Consider the following 21,284-nt stretch of genomic DNA (forward strand, 5'->3'; position numbering starts at 1 on the left):
CACACACACACTCTCCCTCTCCCTCTCTCACACAACACTCTCCCTCTCCCTCTCTCACACACACCTCTCCCTCTCCCTCTCACACACACACTCTTCCTCTCTCACACACACTCTCCCTCTCTCACTCACACTCTCCCTCTCTCCTCTCTCACACACACTCTCCCCCTCTCTCTCTCTCACACACACACTCTCCCTCTCCCCCCACTCTCACACAACACTCTCCCTCTCTCTCTCTCTCACACACACTCTCCCCCTCTCTCTCTCTCTCACACACTCTCCCTCTCCCTCTCTCACACACACACTCCCTCTCCCTCTCTCACACACACTCTCCCTCTCCCTCTCTCACACACACTCTCCTTCTCTCTCTCACACACACACTCTCCCTCTCTCACACACACACTCCCTCTCCCTCTCTCACACACACACTCCCTCTCCCTCTCTCACACACACTCTCCTTCTCTCTCTCTCACACACTCTCCCTCTCCCTCTCTCACTCACACACACACTCTCCCTCTCTCACTCACACACACACACTCCCTCTCCCTCTCTCACATACACACTCCCTCTCCCTCTCACACACACACACTCCCTCTCCCTCTCACACACACACACTCCCTCTCCCTCTCACACACACACTCTCCCTCTCCCTCTCACACACACACTCTCCCTCTCCCTCTCACACACACACTCTCCCTCTCTCACACACACTCTCCCTCTCTCTCTCTCACACACACACACTCTCCTCTCCCACTCTCACACACACACTCTCCCTCTCCCACACACACACTCTCCCTCTCCCACACACACACTCTCCCTCTCTCACACACACACACTCTCCCTCTCTCACACACACACTCTCCCTCTCTCACACACACTCTCCCTCTCTCACACACACTCTTCCCTCTCTCACACACACTCTCCCTCTCTCACACACACTCTCCTTCTCTCTCTCTCTCACACACTCTCCTTCTCTCTCTCTCTCTCACACACTCTCCTTCTTCTCTCTCTCTCACACACTCTCCCTCTCCCTCTCTCACACACACTCTCCCTCTCCCACTCTCCCTCTCCCTCTCTCACACACACACTCCCTCTCCCTCTCTCACACACACTCTCCTTCTCTCTCTCACACACACACTCTCCCTCTCCCTCTCTCTCTCACACTCTCCCTCTCCCTCTCTCACACACACTCTCCCTCTCACACTCTCCCTCTCCCTCTCACACTCTCCCTCTCCCTCTCACACTCTCCCTCTCCCTCTCACACACACACACTCTCCATCTCCCTCTCACACACACACTCCCTCTCCCTCTCACACACACTCTCCCTCTCCCTCTCTCACACACACTCTCCCTCTCTCACACACACTCTCCCTTTCCCTCTCGCACACACTCTCCATCTCCCTCTCACACACACTCTCCCTCTCCCTCTCACACACACACTCCCTCTCCCTCTCCCTCTCTCACACACACTCTCCCTCTCCCTCTCTCACACACACACTCCCTCTCCCTCTCTCACACACACACTCCCTCTCCCTCTCTCACACACACACTCCCTCTCCCTCTCTCACACACACTCTCCCTCTCCCTCTCACACACACACACACTCTCCCTCTCTCACACACACTCTCCCTTTCCCTCTCGCACACACTCTCCCTCTCCCTCTCACACACACACTCCCTCTCCCTCTCCCTCTCTCACACACACACTCCCTCTCCCTCTCCCTCTCTCACACACACTCTCCCTCTCTCACACACACTCTCCCTTTCTCTCTCGCACACACTCTCCATCTCCCTCTCACACACACTCTCCATCTCCCTCTCACACACACTCTCCCTCTCTCTCTCACACACACACTCTCCCTCTCCCTCTCTCACACTCACTCTCCTTCTCCCTCTCTCTCACACACACTCCCTCTCCCTCTCTCACACACACACTCTCCTTTTCTCTCTCTCACACACACACTCCCTCTCCCTCTCTCTCACACACACTCCCTCTCCCTCTCTCACACACACACTCCCTCTCCCTCTCTCACACTCACTCTCCCTCTCCCTCTCTCACACTCACACTCCCTCTCCCTCTCTCACACACACACTCCCTCTCCCTCTCTCACACACACACTCTCCCTCTCCCTCTCTCTCACACACACTCCCTCTCCCTCTCTCTCACACACACTCTCCTTCTCTCTCTCTCACAAACACACCCTCTCCCTCTCTCTCACACACACTCTCCTTCTCTCTCTCTCACACACACACCCTCTCCCTCTCTCACACACACACTCCCTCTCTCACACACACACTCCCTCTCCCTCTCTCACACACTCACTCCCTCTCCCTCTCTCACACACACTCTCCATCTCCCTCTCACACACACTCTCCCTCTCCCTCTCTCACACTCACTCTCCCTCTCCCTCTCTCACACTCACTCTCCCTCTCCCTCTCTCTCACACACACTCCCTCTCCCTCTCTCTCACACACACTCTCCTTCTCTCTCTCTCACAAACACACCCTCTCCCTCTCTCTCACACACACTCTCCTTCTCTCTCTCTCACACACACACCCTCTCCCTCTCTCACACACACACTCCCTCTCTCACACACACTCTCCCTCTCCCTCTCTCACACACACTCTCCCTCTCCCTCTCACACACACACACACTCTCCCTCTCACACACACACTCTCCCTCTCCCTCTCACACACACACACTCTCCCTCTCCCTCTCACACACACACACTCTCCCTCTCCCACTCTCACACACACACTCCCTCTCCCTCTCCCTCTCTCACACACACACTCCCTCTCCCTCTCCCTCTCTCACACACACACTCCCTCTCCCTCTCTCACACGCACTCTCCCTCTCTCACACGCACTCTCCCTCTCTCACACACACTCTCCCTTTCCCTCTTGCACACACTCTCCATCTCCCTCTCACACACACTCTCCCTCTCCCTCTCTCACACTCACTCTCCCTCTCCCCCTCTCTCACACACACTCCCTCTCCCTCTCTCACACACACACTCCCTCTCCCTCTCTCACACACACACTCTCCCTCTCCCTCTCACACACACTCTCCCTCTCTCACATTCACCACCAGGAAGGATTCAACAAATTTTGTTTTTTGCTGAGGATTCAAGACAACAAATAAACCCCCGTGATCTTCGGCTAAACTTCAACAGTGTTCCAAAAACATTTTGAACTGCTTATCACCCTCTTTGTACTAGCCACCCTCCATTTTAGCTTTGTAACCATGCTTTTATGTGTGTTTAATATTGCATTGCATTCATTTTCTACAGGTTCGTAGCTCATAAAATTCATCTTTCTTTCACCAAAGTAAACTTTGCAATTGCGTCTTTAATTCTGATATCTTGATTCTATTTTAATTGAACTGTGAACTATCAGCATGCCAAAAGAAAAGCTAAATATTTGTTGAAACGGATTTCGGAAGTTATTAAAACAGGGAGCCAATCACCCCTCTTGAACTGGTCCTAACAAATTGTTAAACAACCATTATCAATTTAGTTCTACAATTAAAATTATCAAGGTAAAATCTGTCGAATTATATGTCAGTATGGTCAGAATATTCAAAGATAAACATTCCTTGTGGTATCCCCCACAGCATATATCAAATCCTTTTGTTTTATAACCTTGTATTTTCTGCAACAACTATATGACAATTTGGCAGTTGGTTAGTGCCGTGGCATCTCGGAGTGGCAAAGCAATATCCAAATTCTGTTTCCGTCCTCTTTTCAAAACCCAGCCCATAATATTGTCATTGAAAATGACAAACAGAACGATACTGATGGGTTTGCAAGTACATGCTTTCACATTCATTGTCCATTGAGAGAAAATCAATTGAAATACTACTTTGCAGCTGCCAGTTTTTGTTGTTTGAAGATAAGCAGCATAACGGAACATGATGAAGAGGGCTTTTGCCCAAAACCTTGACTCTGCTGCGCCTCGGATGCTGCCTGACCTGCTGTACTTTTCCAGCACCACACTCTCGACTCTAATGTCCAGCATCTGCAGTCCTCACTTTCGCCTAATGGAACATGATGTACGCTAATGTTCTCCCAGCTTCAGAGCTGGCGTTGACCAATCAGTCCTCAGGCCTGCTCAATCATTCAATAAATTAGTGACTAACCCACACCTCAATACTATTGTCCAACTTTAGCTTCATATATCCAGCAGTGTCCTTTTTGGTCAATAATTTACTGGTCTTAGTCAGTTATTTCTAAGACCATGAAACCACAAGAGATAGGAACTGGAATAGGCAAGGTAAAAACAATGACTGCAGATGCTGGAAACCAAATTCTGGATTAGTGGTGCTGGAAGAGCACTAAACTGGAATAGGCAATGCAGCCCCACAAGTCTGCCCACCATTCAACAGGAGCATGGCTGGTTCGGTATTCCTCCTGTCTACTTTCCTGTCCCTTTCCCTGTAACCCCTGATTCCCCGACTGACCAAGAATCTAGCTCAGCCTTAAAACACACACAAGGACTCGGCCCCCACAGCTCTCTGTGGCTAGGAGTTTCAAAGAGTCACTAACCTCAGAGAGAAGAAATTCCTCCTCATCGCCGTATTAAATTGCCAACCCTTTGACTAGTCAATACATGTAATATTGCATTTTAAAAATTATTTTTATTTCCTAATCAATCTGTTTAGAAATGGTCTATATGTCTCTGGAGCAAGTGGGACTCGAGGTCCAGGAAGGTCGAGGTATTTCCACTGGACCACCATGAGCCCTCTACAATTGTGCTCTCCTTTCTCGTTTACTTATGTTTTGATCAACCTGTTCAGAGACCTCTGAAGCCAGTGGGACTTGAGTTGGGGTTCTCTGTTCAGGGGTAGGGACACTACCACTGCCCCACAAGTGCCCTCTAATATTTTCTTTTCATTTAACCTATTTTCTAATCAGCCTGTTCAGAGATGTTTTTTTTATGCATGCCCCTCTTAAAAAAGTAAACTTCCAAGTTATTCTGGGTGGTTCCTGAACCCATGCCCCTGAGGATAAAGGTTGTATGCCCAGCCAGGAACATTCTGCATGTCATGATAACCAGCAATTAACTAATAACTGACTTTAGAGTGTGATTCTTTATACTGGCAAGCGCAATTGGTCTTCGATCAATAAGGCTAATAAGCCACGCTGCTGAATGTACCATTTCTAGTTTGTAAAGTATTTGTGCCTTTTGTCCCGATGTGATTTGTGGCTCAGTATATTCCCTAACTGGCCTTGAATGTCTGCACTGCCTTTTTCATTAACACCACAACTTTAACAACTTACCAAATCTGTTGTTTAAAAAGATTTGACATCCTTTCAAATACCGAGTCAAATAAAAACAGGTCTTTTTTTTGTTAGCTCTTGGAAGATACTTTCCGTCGATATTATCTTTCCCAGATGTTGGGCTCGGTGCGGACACTGTTAGGAGTCTATGCCCTCGTCGGCTCAATGACTCCAGACTATCAAACCGCACACAAAAAGGAAATGATAAATTCCAAGACTGCACCTTACCGTGATCCGCGATTGGTTAATGTACGCTGTTGTAAAAAACATGATTGATGGCCATTAAGGCGGAGGGATTTATTGCCAAATGTGATAATTAATTCTTCTGGATAGGAAATATATTCAGCCATTAACTGTGTATGACCACAGCCTCACAACTTTCGTGAGTTGTAACACAAAAGACGGAAACTCTGTAGCATAAAGTTGGAGAATCTAATTTGAAACTGCTTAACTTCTTTCGGATTTCTGAATTAGATCCCAGCTAAGATTCTCACTCATACGGTTTAGTGGAATGGTGCAAGATTTCGCTGCTCGGTTGGATGCTGCCTGAACTGCTGTGCTCTTCCAGCACCACTAATCCAGTATTTGCTTTCCAGCATCTGCAGTCATTGTTTTTACCTCCTGGATGATTGCAACACCGACCTGAATTCAAAAGACCTGAAAGAACAGGTACACCTTACGTTTGAAGGAGATAGCAACTTTTGGCCAAAAAAAACAAAGCCGCAATTTAGATTTGTTTTGCTCCAAAGTAGCACGCTGGCTCAGTGGTTAGCACTGCTACCTCATAGCTACCAGGGACCTGGGTTCGATTCCAGCCCCAGGTAACTGTCTCTGTGGGTTTCCTCCCACAGTCTGAAGTGTGTAGGTCAGGTGAATTGGCCGTGCTAAACTGCCTATTGGGGTCACAGAGATATGTAGGGTGAATTTGTACTTGCAGCGTTACATTGCACTTTGATCAAAAACTACATACATTCATGTAGAACTCTGAGCTCAAAGACGGCATGAATTTATGTAAAACTCTGTTATCTCACTTTTTAGATTAGAATCAATCTAAACATCAGATCATAGACAGAGAACACAGGGGGCTAACACCTTCAACATATTGTCTAGCTATCACCATTGTTAACAGCTAACCCAAGAATGCAACTTTAAAAAAAGGTTTTGTGATTTACACATGAAAGAAGTGAAACTATCACTGTATTCTAACAGATGAAAGGCTTAACAGACAATCAATTCTTCAATGTATAATTTCAGTTACATCACACTGTAAATTTTTGCTTTAAATTCTGTGTTATGATCGAGCCCTCCACAATCACCTGATGAAGGAGCGTCGCTCCGAAAGCTAGTGTGCTTCCAATTAAACCTGTTGGACTGTAACCTGGTGTTGTGTGATTTTTAACATGGTTGACCCAATAATCCTCAACTGCATTTTCTTGCCTTTTCTGCATAACCCATGATTCCCTTACTAGTTAAAAGTCTGTTTATTGAAGCCTTAAACATTTAACAACCCAACCCCAACCGCCATCTGCAAAAGGAATTTTACAGATTCACAACCTTCTGAGAGAAGAGATTCCTCCTCATCTTTAACTTAATTAGGTGACTTCATTCTGAGATTATGTCCTCTAGTGCCAGACTATCCCACAAGGCGAAACAACTTTTCCACCTCTACCCATTAAAACCTGTATGTTCCAATAAGGTTGCCTTCCATTCTTCTAAATTCCAATGAGTACGGGCCCAACCTCTCCCCTGGGATAATCCCTCCACACCCAGATCAACAAGTGAACTTTCTCTTTCGATAAAGGGTCTAAAACCTCTTTCAGTTTTCCAACTACGGCTTAACTAGTGCCCTGTGTAATTTTAGCAAAACCTTCCTACCTTTATGTTCCAGTCTCTTTGAAATAAAGGCCAATATTTCATTTCTCCAGCCGATTATCTGTTGAACTTGGGTGCTAACTTTTGTGAGTTATGCCCAAGGTTCCCAAATCCCCCTGTTCTGTTGCTTTCTGCAGTCTTTCCCCAGTTTAAATAATATTCAGCTCCTCTGTTCTTCCTGCCAAAATGCATAACCTCATGTTTCCACATTATTCTGCATCTTCCAAAATTTGCCCACTCACCTAACCTGTCTAGATCCCTGTCTGGAATGTAGGGCAACTTTATATTCTCCAACTCCTTCAAGTATTTAGCGCTGATACCCACTGGAATCAGAGATATGGAAAATCTATTTAGACAATGAATGATATAAGAGGTTAAATTTGAATGCTGTTTCATACTAAATCACACTACTTAGACAGGTTAGCACAGTGTTGAAAAGTGCGGCTCTGGAAAAGCACAGCAGATCAGTTAGCATCCAAGGAGCAGGGGAGTCAATGTTTTGGGCTTAAGCCCTTCATCAGGATGCTGCCTGGCTAGTTATGCTTTTCCAGTGCCACACTTTTTGACTCTTGACTCTCCAGCATCTGCAGTCCTACTTTTCCTAGTTGAGGTAAACAAGTTGGACTATGTTTTTCACTGTAGCTCAGTTGGTCACCATGTCACCTATGAGTAAGAAGGGTTTATCTTCAATTCTATCTCAAGGACTTCAATGCAACAATTATGGCTGCTGTTATTGTGTTCAAAGTGCAACTTTTCAGCTGCAACATCACTGTGGCCTTTATTTTCCATCAATTGGATGTAAAACGTTGCATGACTCAACTTGGAAGAAGAACAGAGGATTTAACTTCAGAATGCTAATCTGACAGCTATAACTTCACACAGATCCTCTGCTTTTGGCGGGAGTGTGCTTTGTGCAAATTGGCCACTGTATTTTATACATTGCAATGGCGCCTGCATTCCATAGGGACTTACAGTCATAGAGTCATAAAGATGTACAGCACGGAAACAGACCCTTTGATCCAACTCGTCCATGCTGACCAGATATCCCATCCCAATCTAGTCCCACCAGCCAGCACCTGGCCCATATTCCTCCAAACCCTTCCTATTCATATACCCATCCAAATGCCTTTTAAATGTTGCAATTATACTATCCTCCACCACTTCCTCTGGCAGCTCATTCCGTACATGCACCATCTTCTGTATGAAAAATGTTGCTCCTTACGTCTCTTTTATATCTTTCCCCACTCACCCTAAACCTATGCCCTCCAGTTCTGGACCCCCACCCCAGGGAAGAGACTTTGTCTATTTACCCTATCCATGCCCCTCATGATTTTATAGTCCTCTATAAAGGTCACCCCTCAACCTCTGATGCTCCAGGGAAAACAGCCCCAGCCTATTCAACCTCTCCCTATAGCTCAAATACTCCAAACCTGTAAATCTTTTCTGAACCCTTTCAAGTTTCACAACAACCTTCCGATAGGAAGGAAACCAGAATTGCATGCAATATTCCAACAGTGGCCTAACGAATGTCCTGTACAGCCGCAACATGACCTCCCAACCCCTGTACTCAATACTCTGACCAATAAAGGAAAGCATACCAAACGCTTTCTTCACTATCCTATCTACCTGTGACTCCACTTTCAAGGAGCTATGAACCTGCACTCCAAGGTCTCTTTGTTCAGCAACACGCCCTAGGACCTTACCATTAAGTGTATAAGTTTTGCTAAGATTTGCTTTCCCAAAATGCAGCACCTCACATTTATCTAAATTAAACTCCATCTGCCACTTCTCAGCCCATTGGCCCACCTGGTCCAGATCCCGTTGTAATCTGAGGTAACACCCTTCGCTGTCCACTACACCTCCAATTTTGGTGTCATCTCCAAATTTATTAATTGTACCTCTTATGCTCACATCCAAATCATACATATAAATGACGAAAAGTAGTGGACCCAGCACCAATCCTTGTCGCACTCCACTGGTCACAGGCCTCCAGTCTGAAAAAACCCTCCACCACCACCGCCTTTGAGCCAGTTCTGTATCCAAATGGCTAGTTCTCCCTGTACTCCGTGAGATCTCACCTTGCTAATCAATCTCCCATGGGGAACCTTGTCGAATGCCTTACTGAAGCCCATATCATTCAAATCCACCGCTCTGCCCTCAATCCTCTTTGTTACTTCTTCAAAATACTTAATCAAGTTTGTGAGACATGATTTCCCACGCACAAAGCCATGCTGACTATCCCGAATCAATCCTTGTCTTTCCAAATACATGTATATCCTGTCCCTCAGGATTCCCTCCAACAACTTGCCCACCATCGATGCCAGGCTTACTGGTCTATAATTCCCTGGCTTGTCCTTATCACCCTTCTTAAACAGTGGCACCATGTTAGCAAACCTCTAGTCTTCCGGCACTTCACCTGTGACTATCGATGATACAAATATCTCAGCAAGGGGCCCAGCAGTCACTTCCCTAGCTTCCCACAGTTCTAAAGTACACCTGATCAGAATGAAGATTGTCATATTTTATTTATTAATCTGCTCCCTCTCCTTGATTCAAAACAGATTATACCCTAATTTGATCGCTGAGACACTCAACTAGTAAACTATTGTGACTGCATCTGGTGAATTTCTCCAAAACACTAACTGCAAGTTTAATTTTATAGACTAGGCAATCCAACTTTCTATGATTACTGTGTTATTCTTGCTTATGCTTTCTTCTTAATGAACAGGAGGTGTGGAAGTCTCGGACTCTGAGCGGGATGTGGGCTGGAGAAGGTTAGGGAGGAAGCAAGGCTAGACTGGAATTTGAAAACAAGGATGAGGATTTTAAAATTGAGCTGGCACTAATAAACACTGGAATGATGGATGATTTTAAGGTGACAAGGGACCTAACAGGCAACTTTTTCACACAGAGGGTGGTGCATGTATGGAATGAGCTATTAGAGGAAGTGGTGGAGGCTGGTACAATTGCAACATTTAAAGTGTATATGATGTGTATATGACGACAAAGAGTTGAGAGGGATATGGGCCAAATGCTGGCAAATGGGATGAGATTTATTTAGTATATCTGAAGGATCTGTTTCCGTGCTGTATATCTCTATGATTCTATGACTCTGTTAAGACTTGGTATCAATTAGGTACAGACAGCATATTAACTCATATTGTGGAAGGTGGAAGATGGAAAACTGTCCAGAATGTCATAAATCCAGAGTTAGCAAAATGAAGACATGGATAAGGGCTTCGGTAGCTGGCTAGCTGAGATGTAGTGTTATGAGTGATCTTGCCTGCAATTGGGTTCACAATTCTTTAAGTATTGCATACCATCTGTCAATGAAAATAGATGTCACCCTCAAAAAATTTAGTCCCTGATCACATGAGAGTTGTTTCTGGAGGATGAGGCTCTTATCATGAAATTGGATTGAGTCATGACAATCAAGCATCACGCAGAATCAATAAGATGTCACAAAGCAGGCCCCTTTTTCAAGGATACTATGTCCTTGCTTTCTTTCAGAGGGGTCATAATCCAGCTCCCGGTTCTGATTAGACTGGTTTGGTACAGAGCTTAAAGGGTATTGCGAGGTCTTTTTGTTTATATGTAAACAGATGAGACTTCAGGCCAAAGTGGTCATGTTTTAGAAGTGACCTGTATAATGAAAGGGGCGTGGTCAGCTCTCGAGCTGGGCAGTTCAGTCCAGAGCGAGTTAGGAGTTCAACAGTGAGCTGTGTGGAAACTCTCTCTCTCTCTCTTTCTGCCCTGTTTACTTCAACTTGTAAGCATCTGTTCCATTTTATATACTGTGTTTTGGGGGAGGGGGTTTGCTTATTGGGATTGTTGTGTATATTTGGAACAGCATAATTAAGTCTACTTTGGACGGACTGAATTCTGTAGGGGTTCTTTACATGTTTCACTGTGTAATTTTGTGAATAAATTTCTGTCTGTTTTAAAATCTAGTAGTTAACCAAGCTAACTTACTCCAGGCAATTTTCACTGTACACTTATCGAAACAAATTGCAAAGTTATGGTCTGGGTTGCCAGCTCAAGAATGTTTTGAGTGGTCTGGCCTAGTCCATAACAGATTGGGGGTTCTTTGTGGGATTTTAAACAGTGCATGGTAAGTGCTATTGTCTTTTCTTCGGGTGTTGGTTTGGTTAGATAGACAAAGCTTGGGATGTAACGGCCCTTTCAGTCGCCAAAAGTTTTCTGGAAGTGGATGCAGTGACTTTGGAAGTTTCGCAAAAAGTGAATAAGGCCAAGCTGCAGAAATTAGCAGATCAGCTGGAATTGGAACTGCCCGCTTCTGTGAGGAAAGGAGAGATAATTACAGCAGTAGCTCAGCATTTAAACTTGCCGGGGAAACCATCACAATCTATAGAGATGGCAAGAGTTCAACTGCAAATGAAGCAGCTTGGCTTAGAGGCGAGAGATAAGGAAAGGGCAGCAGAAATGAAACAGTTTGAGGTACGATTAAAAGCAGAAGAGAGGGAAAAAGAGAGAGCAGCAGAAGAGAAAGAAAAAGAGAGAGCTTTTGAACTTTAGAAACTGACACTTAAAAAAGAAAGTCAGCTTAAAAGGCTGGAGATAAAGGCTGAAAGTAACCTTAGCGAGGAAGTAATGCGAAATCATGTGGAATACCAGAGAGTTAAAAGGCAAGGTTAGCAGCTGAAGGAGAACGTACCACAGGGTAAAGAAGAAACCCTTGAAGGGACAAAGAAGTTAAAAAGCTCCAGTGTTTTCATTGTACTAAAGTGGGCCACATGAAATCACAATGTTGTTGGGCTAGGAGGAAGCCAGGTGTAGGAAGACCAGACAAGCCTGGGAGTTTTGTTGGACTAGTAACAAAAAGCACAAGGGACGTTAGACAGCTGCCTCAGAGTGTACAAGATGATCAGGGGTTTATTAAGGGGGAAGCGCCAAATTTGCTTTAAAGAAAATGCAAGGTTAAAGTTTGTTCAGATAGGCCAGGAGTAGCAGGAAAAGAGGTTACAATATTAAGGGACACAGGATCCTCTCAGTTTGTAATGCTGAAGGATGAGGAGATATGCACTCCTGAGGGACTATTGCCAGAGAAGGTACTGGTAACAGCAATTCCTGGTGAGACAGAAAGTGCTCAATTATCTAAAGTGAGGCTAGAAAATCCAGAGAAGAGTGGAGAATTTGTGGTCAGAGTACTGGACAAATTCTCAGCTCCAGGAATACAATTTGTCCTTGCAAATGATATAGCTGATTCACTGGTAAGTGTGCTGCCTACTCTAATTGAAAAGCCAGTGAAGACACAGGCAACTGAAGAAATGAAGGATCTTTATTCAGGAATTTTTCCTGATGTGTGGTCACAAGATCACAGAGACACAAGCTGAAGCTGGAGAATTCAAAAGGCACAGATAAGGAAGCTGACATAGCTTTATCTGAGACTTTTTTTGATCAGATAAGTGGGACAGAGCAGGAGCAACTAGGTAAACATGTAAGTGTTCTTTAGCTCTGCTACGCCTATTGACTTACAGCAGAAAGATGAGAACTTCAAACAGTTGTATCAGAAGGCATTTACAGAGAAGGAGAGTGAATGCATCCCTGTGTGTTATTACTTAACAAATGATATCTTAATGAGGAAATGGAGACCATCACACATTCAAGCAGATGAGAAATGGGTAGTGATTCATCAAATTGTTTTTCCAGTGGGACGTAGAAAGGAGGTGCTGCGACTGGCGGATGAGCTACCACTTGGAGGTCATTTAGGGGTGAGGAAAACAGTCTAAAATACAAAGACATTTTTACTGGCCTGGACTACACAAATATGTAGTTGAATTTTGCCAGACGTGTCATGCATGTCAGCTAATCAGAAAACCACATGCAGTTATAAAACCTGCACCTTTAATACCTATTCCAACAATTGAGGAATCTTTCACAAGAGTCTTGTTTGGTTGCGTAGGTCCCCTACCTCAAACAATAAGTATTTATTAACAATCATGGATGTGTCGACTAGATTTTCAGAGTCAATCCCATTTCGCAACATCACAGCTAAAAGGGTTGTAGAAGAATACTTAAATTTTTTACTATATACGGACTACCAATAGAGATCCAGTCAGATCAAGGATCAAACTTCACATCCAAACTATTCAAGGAGGTTATGGATAACTTGGGAAGAAAGCAATTCAAATCTACTGCGTACCATTCAGAATCTTTTGGAGCGCTAGAGCGATGGCATCAAATACTAAAACCCATGTTGGGGGCTTATGGTCAGGATTATCCAGATGATTGGGATAAGGGAGTTCCATTTGTACTTTTTGAGATCAGAGATGAATCGACCAAATTCAGTCCATTTGAATTATTTTTTGGTCATGAATTAAGAGGGCCATTAAAATTGATTAAGGAGAAATTAATAAGTCAAAACTCAGAGACCACCCATTTGGACTATGAGTCAAATTATAGAGAACAATTAAATAGAGCTGGAGAGTTGGCTAGACAGCATTTAAAAGTATCACAGTATACAATGTGACAGGAAGCGGATAAGAAATCACAAATTCGCAATTTTGCAATTAGGGATAAGGTGTTACTTCCAGTAACAGGTGAGCCTTTAAAAGCAAGTTGAGTGGACTTTATCAAATCAAGAGGAAATTGACTGAGGTGAACTACTTGATAAGGACTCCACGCAGGAAGAAATCATGTGTGTCATGTAAATATGCTCAAAAGGTATTTTGATAGGGAAGAAAAGCAAGAGAAAGTGTTAATGATTACAGCACAGAAGGAAGAACCAAGTTCAGAGGATTCTAATATGGTCATTCCTCAAATCAAATTGGACAATGAGGAAGTTGTCAAAAATTGGGATATTTATTGAGTTACCTTCCACAAGAAAATTGAAATGACCTGAAAAAATTATTACTATCACATGGAGAAATATGCGGAAATAAACTGGGAAGTACTAACCTAATAATGCATGATGTAGTTCTAGGAGATGCTGTTCTGATTAAGCAACATCCTTCTAGGCATAACTCTCTGAAGTTGGCACAGAGACAGAAGGAGATAGAGCATATGCTTTGAGATGGCATAATCAAAGTGAGTTACAGTGAATGGAGCTCACCCATTGTCAAAGTGCCAAAGCCAGATGGTATCCAACGGTTATGTGTGGACAATCACAAAGTCAACGCCATTACAAAGACTGATGCAAATCCAATTCCACTGTTGAGGGACTGTGTCGAAAAAGTGGGACAAGCAACTTACATTTCGATGTTGGACTTGCTCAGAGGCTACTGGCAAGTATCTCTATCAGAGACAGTAAAGGCAATTTTGGCTTTCGTAAAGTAGATGGACTATATCAGTTCAAAGTCATGCCATTTAGTATGAAAAACGCTCCAGTTGCATTTCAGAGACTGACTAATAAGGTCATTGTTGGATTACCCAACTGTGTGGTATATATTGATGATTTGGTGATTTTTAGTCACCCATGGAAGGAACATTTACAGCATTTATCAGACTTGTTCGATCGACTCTGGAAGGCAGGCTTGGTGATAAACCTGGCTAAAAGTGAATTTGCCAAAGCCCAAGTCACCTTCCTGGGCCACGTTATTGGACACAGACAAATGGCCCCACGAGGTGCAAAAACAAAAGTAATTGGGGAATTTCCCACACCGTCGATGAAAAGAGCAGTACCACAGTTCCTGGGGTTGAGTGGATTTTACCGAAAGTTTGTGCCGAACTTTAGCAGTGCGGCTGCTCCACTCACTGAATTGTTAAAAAAGGGCAAGAAGTTTCAGTGGACAGCAGACTGTCAAAAGGCATTTGACCGCCTAAAACCTGTGTTAACCACTGCCCAGTATTAGCCTTTCTCGGTGGCTATCGATGCCAGCGATATGGGTGTCGGTGTGGTGCTCCTGCAGGAGGATGATGAGCAGATAGAAAGACTCATTGGGTATTTTTCCAGGAAGTTGAACATTCATCAACAGAAAGATTCAATGATGGAGAAAGAGACTTTCAGCTTGGTGTGGGCATTACAATATTTGATTGCTGTTGCGTTATCGAGACTTGAATAGGATACATGGTGGGTATGCCACGGCCTGAATTCTCATATGGTTCTGCATGTTTGCATGTTAATAGTTAGTGTAGTGTATATGTGTGTTTTAGACCACTAAGTAGTTTGTTTTTTAAGGGTCTTAAAAATGTAACCATCTTTTGGTAATGATGGTTGATTTTTTTAAGGGGGAAGGTGTCACAAAGCTGGCTCCTTTTTTCTAAAAGCTGTTCCTTTTCTCAAGGAGGCTGTGTCCTTGGTTTCTTTCAGAGGGGTCATAAACCAGCTCCTGGTTCTGATTAGACTGGTTTGGCACAGAGCTTAAAGGATCTTTTTGTTTATATGTAAACAGATGAGGCCAAAGTGGTCATGTTTTAGAAGTGGCCTGTATAATGTAAAGGGCATGGTCAGCTCTTGAGTGGGCAGTTCAGTCCAGAGCGAGTTAGGAGTTTAACAGTGAGCTGTGTGGAAACTCTCTCTCTCTCTCTTTCTGCCCTTCTAACTTCAACCTGTAAGCATCTGTTCCTTTTATTTACTGTGCTTTAAAGGGGTTTGCTTATTGGGACTGTTGTGTACATTTGGAACAGCATAATTAAGTCTACTTTGGACGGACTGAGTTTTGTAGGGGTTCTTTATTCTGTTCTTGGTGTTTCATTGTGTAATTTTGTGAATAAATTTCTGTCTGCTTTAAAACCTAGTAGTTAACCGAGCTAACATACTCCGGGTAATTTTCACTGTACACTTACTGAAACAAATTGCAAAGTTATAGATTAGATTTGATTTCCTACAGTATGGAAACAGGCCGTCTGGCCCAACAAGTTCACACCAGCCCTCCAAAGAGTAACCCACTCAGACCCATTTACCCCTGATTATCACACCTGACCCTATCAGCAATTTAGCATGGCCAATTCACCTGACCTGCACATCTTTGGATTGTGGGAGGAAACCCACACAGACACAGGGAGAAAGTGCAAACTCTACACAGACAGTTATCCAAGGCAGGAATCGAACCCAGGTCCCTGGTACTGTGAGGCAGCAGTGCTAACCACTGAGATACGAGAGTCTGGGGTGCTGGCTCAAGAATGTTTTGAGTGGCCTGGCCTAGTCCATAACAATGTAACTCAGGATGTCAGGGATGGTTGGAGATTGGGTGCTGGCTGTTGGAACATTGGAAAGGAATGGTTCCAGTATGGTAGTTTTCGGGGATATATCCTGGTCGGTTGACATTGTAAGCAGATGGTTGGAGGATATTCATCAAAGCAATGGAGGCTTTCTTGGGAGAGGTGGAAACACATTACTGCCCAATGAGTCAGATAATATACAATGATAAACAGTGTAATTATCAGAAGACACAAGTTAAACTATTAACATGAGAGGAGGAAGAAGTAGTATTGATGAAAATCACTTGGTTTGTCAGAAGGCAATTGAAATGGACAGGGTTCGGTTTGTGTGCTTGGTGGTACTCCACAATAACCAGGGAGAGACTGTTACTGGATGAGCTCCCTTGCTTCACCTTGAGCCACTGAGTGGTGAGGGATTGAAACAAAGGTGAAGTCTGAATTTTTATTCCTTGGATCCTGCAAAATGTCAAACCTCTGAATGGATTTTTCTGCATTAAACCTGTGGGCAGTTCTGCCAGGTCGATATGTGATGGCCAGGTGAGGCAGGCAGGTAGTGTAAGAGTCTCCTGTGGCTATTCCCCTCGCTAACAGGTATACCCTTTTGGATACTGTTGGGGAGGGGTAGCCTCTCAGAGGAGCATAACAACAGCAGCCAGGCCTGTGGCACCACAACTGGCTCTGTTGTAGAGCAGCGATGGGCAAAGTCCAAGGGAGTGATAGTGGTCAGAGACTCACTAGTTAGGGGCACCGACAAGTATTTCTGTGGCCATGTTGAAGAATCCAGGATGGTGTGTTGCCTCCCTGGTGCCAGGGTCAAGGACATCTCTGAGCATTTGTGTGAAATTCTTAAAGGACCAGAGGTGGTTGTGCACATTAGTACCAATGACATTGGCAGAAAGAGGGATGAGGTCCTGCGGAGTGAGTATAGGGAGTTAGGAAAGGGGCTGAACAGCTGGACCTCAACTGTAGTAATCTCTGAGTTACTACCAGCGCCATGTGCTCGTGAGGCAAGGAATAGAAAGATAGGACAGATGAATACGTGGCTAAGGAGCTGGTGCAAGGAGCAGGGTTTCTTGGATCATTGGGACCTCTTCTAGGGCAGGGGTGACCTGTACTAGAGGGACAGGTCAAGACTGGAGGGGAACCAATAACCAATATCAAGGTGCAGGGAGGTTTGCTAGTGCTACTCGGGAGAGTTTAAACTGGAGTGTCAGGGGGCTGGGAACCAGAACAGCAGGTCGATAAGTAGAGGGATTGAGGGGAAAGTACATATTAGGACCAGTATGTCAGACAAGAAGAACAAGCAGAGACAGGTAACTGAATGCAATGGTAGTAGTGGGCTGAAGTGAGTCCAATTCAACACAAGGAGTACAATAGGTAAGGCAGATGAACTTAGAGCCTGGATCAGTATGTGGGAATATGATGTTGTGGCCATTACAGAGACTTGGTTGAGAGAGGGATAGAATTGGCTGCTCAATGTTCCAGGGTTTTGTTGTTTTCGACAAGATAGAGAGGTAAGTAGAAGAAGCAGAGGATTTTGTTACATCTGCTCTCAGAGAGGACATACTGGGGTGGGGGGGGGGGGGTGGGGGGTTCATCCACTGAGGTATTATGGGTAGAGCTCAAAAATAAGATGGGTCCAATCATTCTGATAGGATTATACTGCAGGCCCCAAACAGCCACCAAAACATTGGGGAACAGATATGCCGGCAGATTATGAAAATATGCAGAACATAACAGAATTGTCATAGTGGGTGACTTTAACTTCCCCAATATTGATTGGGACTCCCTTGGAGCCAGAGGCTTGGATGGGACAGAATTTGTTAAGGGCATCCAAGAGGGTGTCTTGAAACAGTATGTGGATAGTGTACCTAGAGGAGGGGCCATACTGAACTTTGTATTGGCTAATGAGCCTAGCCAGGTGACTGACCGTTCAGTGGGAGAGCATTTTGGAAAGAGTGATCACAACTCGTTAAGTTTTAAGATAGCTCTGAATAAGGATATGTCAGGACCTTGTGGGAAAGTACTAAACTGGGGGAGAGCAAATTGTGTCAGTATTAGGCAGGAGCTGGGGAGTGTTAATTGGGAGGAGCTGTTATCAGAGCAATCCACATTTAACAGGGATCTTTGCTCCTTGTGATATATATAAATGACATGGATGAAAATGTTGTTTAAAGATCTACTGATCATTGGCATGTTCCAGCAAGGGGAAAGGTCGAGCATGGGTGGTGAGGGATCCTGATAACAATCAAGTTAGTAAATTTAGTGAAAAGGAAAAAAGAAGCATATGTAAGGTTTAAGAAGCTAAAATCAGACAGGGCCTATCAGGAATTCAAAGAAAGCAGGAATGAACTCAAGCAGGGAATGAAGAAAGCAAGAAGGAGCCATGAAATGATCTTGGCGAGTGGAGTTAAAGGGATTCTATACGTACATTAAAAGCAAGAGGATAACTAGAGAGAAGGTAGGACCACTCAAGGAAAAAGGAGGGAACTTATGCTTGGAGACAAAGGATGTGGGTAAGATCCAAAATGAATATTTTGCATCAGTATTCACCCAGAAGAAGACATGGAAGATAGTGAGATTAGTGTAAAGCATGCACTTTGAGATCAAAGAAGAAGTGGTGTTGGGTGTCCATAAGAACATTAAGATGGATAAGTCCCCAGGGCCCGATGGTATCTACCCTATGTTATTGAGAGAGGCAGGAGAGGAGATCGCTGTGTTTGACCAAGCTCTTTGGATTCTCACTAGCCAATGGAGAGGTCCCAGAGGACTGGCGAGTAGCTGATGTTGTTCCCCTGTTCAAGAAGGGAAATAGGGATAATCCAGGAAACTATAGACCGATGAGTGTCACATTGATAGTTGGGAAGCTATTGGAGAGAATTCTTAGGGATAGGATTCACATGCATTTGGAAAAGCATGGCTCAATTAGGGACAGTCAGCATGGCTTTCTGTGGGTAAGTCATGTCTTACTAACTTGATTGATTTTTTTAAGGAGGTGACAAAGGGCATTGATGAGGGTAGAGCAGTGAATGTTGCCTACATGGATTTTAGTAAAACTTTTAGCAAGATCCCTCATGGTGGGCTCATCCAAAAGATTAGGATGCATAGGATCCATGGTGACTTGGCCGTCTGGATTCAGAATTGGCTTGCCTATAGAAGGCAAGGTGTTGGAAGGATGTTTTTCTGGCTGGGGATCTGTGACTAATGGTATTCCACAGGGATATGTACTGGGATCTTTGCTACTTGTGATATGTATAAATGACTTGGGTGAAAATGTAGATGTTTGGGTTAGTAAGTTTGCAGGCAAAACAAAGATTGGTGGAGCTGTAGAAGGTGGTCAAAGGATACAGTGGGATATAAATCAGTTGCAGATAACAGCAGAAAAATGGCAGATGGAGTTTAATCCAGGCAAGTGTGAGATGCTGCACTTTGAGAGATCAAATGTTAGGGAAAAATATACAGTTAATGGCATGATTCTGAACAGCATTAGTGTACAGAGGAATCCAGGGGATCAAGTCTGTAGCTCCCTGAAAGTGGCCTTGCGAGTAGATTGGGTGGTAAAAAGGCATACTTGCCTTTAGATTAGATTACTTACAGTGTGGAAACAGGCCCTTCGGCCCAACAAGTCCACACCGACCCGCCGAAGCGCAACCCACCCATACCTCTCACTTAACACTACGGGCAATTTAGCACGGCCAATTCACCTGACCTGCACATCTTTGGACTGTGGGAGGAAACCGGAGCACCCGGAGGAAACCCACGCAGACACGGGGAGAATGTGTAAACTCCACACAGACAGTCGCCTGAGGCAGGAATTGAACCCAGGTCTCTGGCGCTGTGAGGCAGCAGTGCTAACCACTGTGCCACCATGCCACCCATTTACTGGTTGGGGAATTGAGTACAAGTGTTAGGATTTCATGTTGCAGCTTTATAATACTTTGGTTAGACCACATTCAGAATATTGTCTTCAATTCTGGTCGCCTCATTATAGGAAGGATGTGGAGGCTTGGGAGAGGGTGCAGAAAGGGTTTACCAGGATGCTGCCTGGATTAGAGGGTATGGGCTGTAAGGAGAGGCTAGAAAAACTTGGGTCTGGAGCAGCAGAGGCCGAGGGGAGACTTGATCGACGTCTATAACATTCTGAGATGATAGATAGGGTTGAAAGTCAGAATCTTTTTCCCAGAGTTGAAATGTCTAATACTAGGGGGCATGCATTTAAGGTGAGAGGGGAAAGTTCAAAGGAGATGTGAGGGGCAAGAAAGTGATAGGAGTTTGGAACGCACTGGCAGATACAAGACGGGCATATAAGGGACTTTTAGATAAACACATGAATTTGCAAGAAATGGAGGGATATGGACCAAGGGCAGGCAGAAGGATTATTTTAACTTGGTGTCATGTTTGACACAACATTGTGGGCTGAATGGCCCATTCCTGTGCTGTACTGTACTGTGCTGTACTGTTCTATGTTCTATGTAAAATCAAAGTTTTCCAGGCTTAAACACACCTACAGATTTAAGGATCTTTATTCTAAATTGCACAATATTTTAATGCCAGGAAATGACCAATTAAGACCGTTTGAAACAAAAGTAAATCGATGCCTCTGTACTTCCAAAGGGCTTCCATGTTGCACTGTATGTGAAACCGACCCCTTCCCAACAAATCCACATTCAGTGCTTCTGTGGTGTAAGTGTTATTTTCCTTCTATGATAGTATTTCTGGCAACTTTTCCTAGCAAGTACAAGGCAAAAACCTTTGACAACGTGTTTATCATCAGCAATGCTCACGTTCTTTGTTATTTGTGGCAGTTCTCTTCTTGCGAAGAAGGTGCTGGACCTGCCACATTGTAACTACAATTAAAGAAAAGCAACCTCATTGGCTGTGAAGTTTTTGGAAAGTCACAAGGTCATGAAGATTGCCAGATCATTTGAAGTGAGGGAGCCATAGTCATAGAGTCATTGAGATGTACGGCATGGAAACAGACCCTTTGGTCCAACCCATCCATGCCAGCTGTTTAAGA

The 21,284-nt window shown here is 44.3% G+C and overlaps 1 protein-coding gene across 2 annotated transcripts in view; it reads right to left on the reverse strand.

The window, feature by feature from the left end:
* pnp4a (purine nucleoside phosphorylase 4a) overlaps positions 1-21,284 on the reverse strand; it is a 162,113-nt gene that overhangs the window by 28,315 nt on the left and 112,514 nt on the right. The window contains exon 1 of one of the 2 annotated variants that reach the window (XM_072556244.1): positions 5,276-5,459. The exons of the other annotated variant lie outside the window; for it this stretch is intronic. Coding sequence (XP_072412345.1) covers positions 5,276-5,304 — 29 coding nt within the window. The 5' untranslated portion in view covers positions 5,305-5,459. Of the gene's footprint in view, positions 1-5,275; positions 5,460-21,284 lie in introns of those variants that run through there. 2 annotated transcript variants of the gene reach the window in all.

This window comes from Chiloscyllium punctatum, chromosome 37, assembly GCF_047496795.1.
Source record: "Chiloscyllium punctatum isolate Juve2018m chromosome 37, sChiPun1.3, whole genome shotgun sequence".
NCBI lineage: Eukaryota > Metazoa > Chordata > Chondrichthyes > Orectolobiformes > Hemiscylliidae > Chiloscyllium > Chiloscyllium punctatum.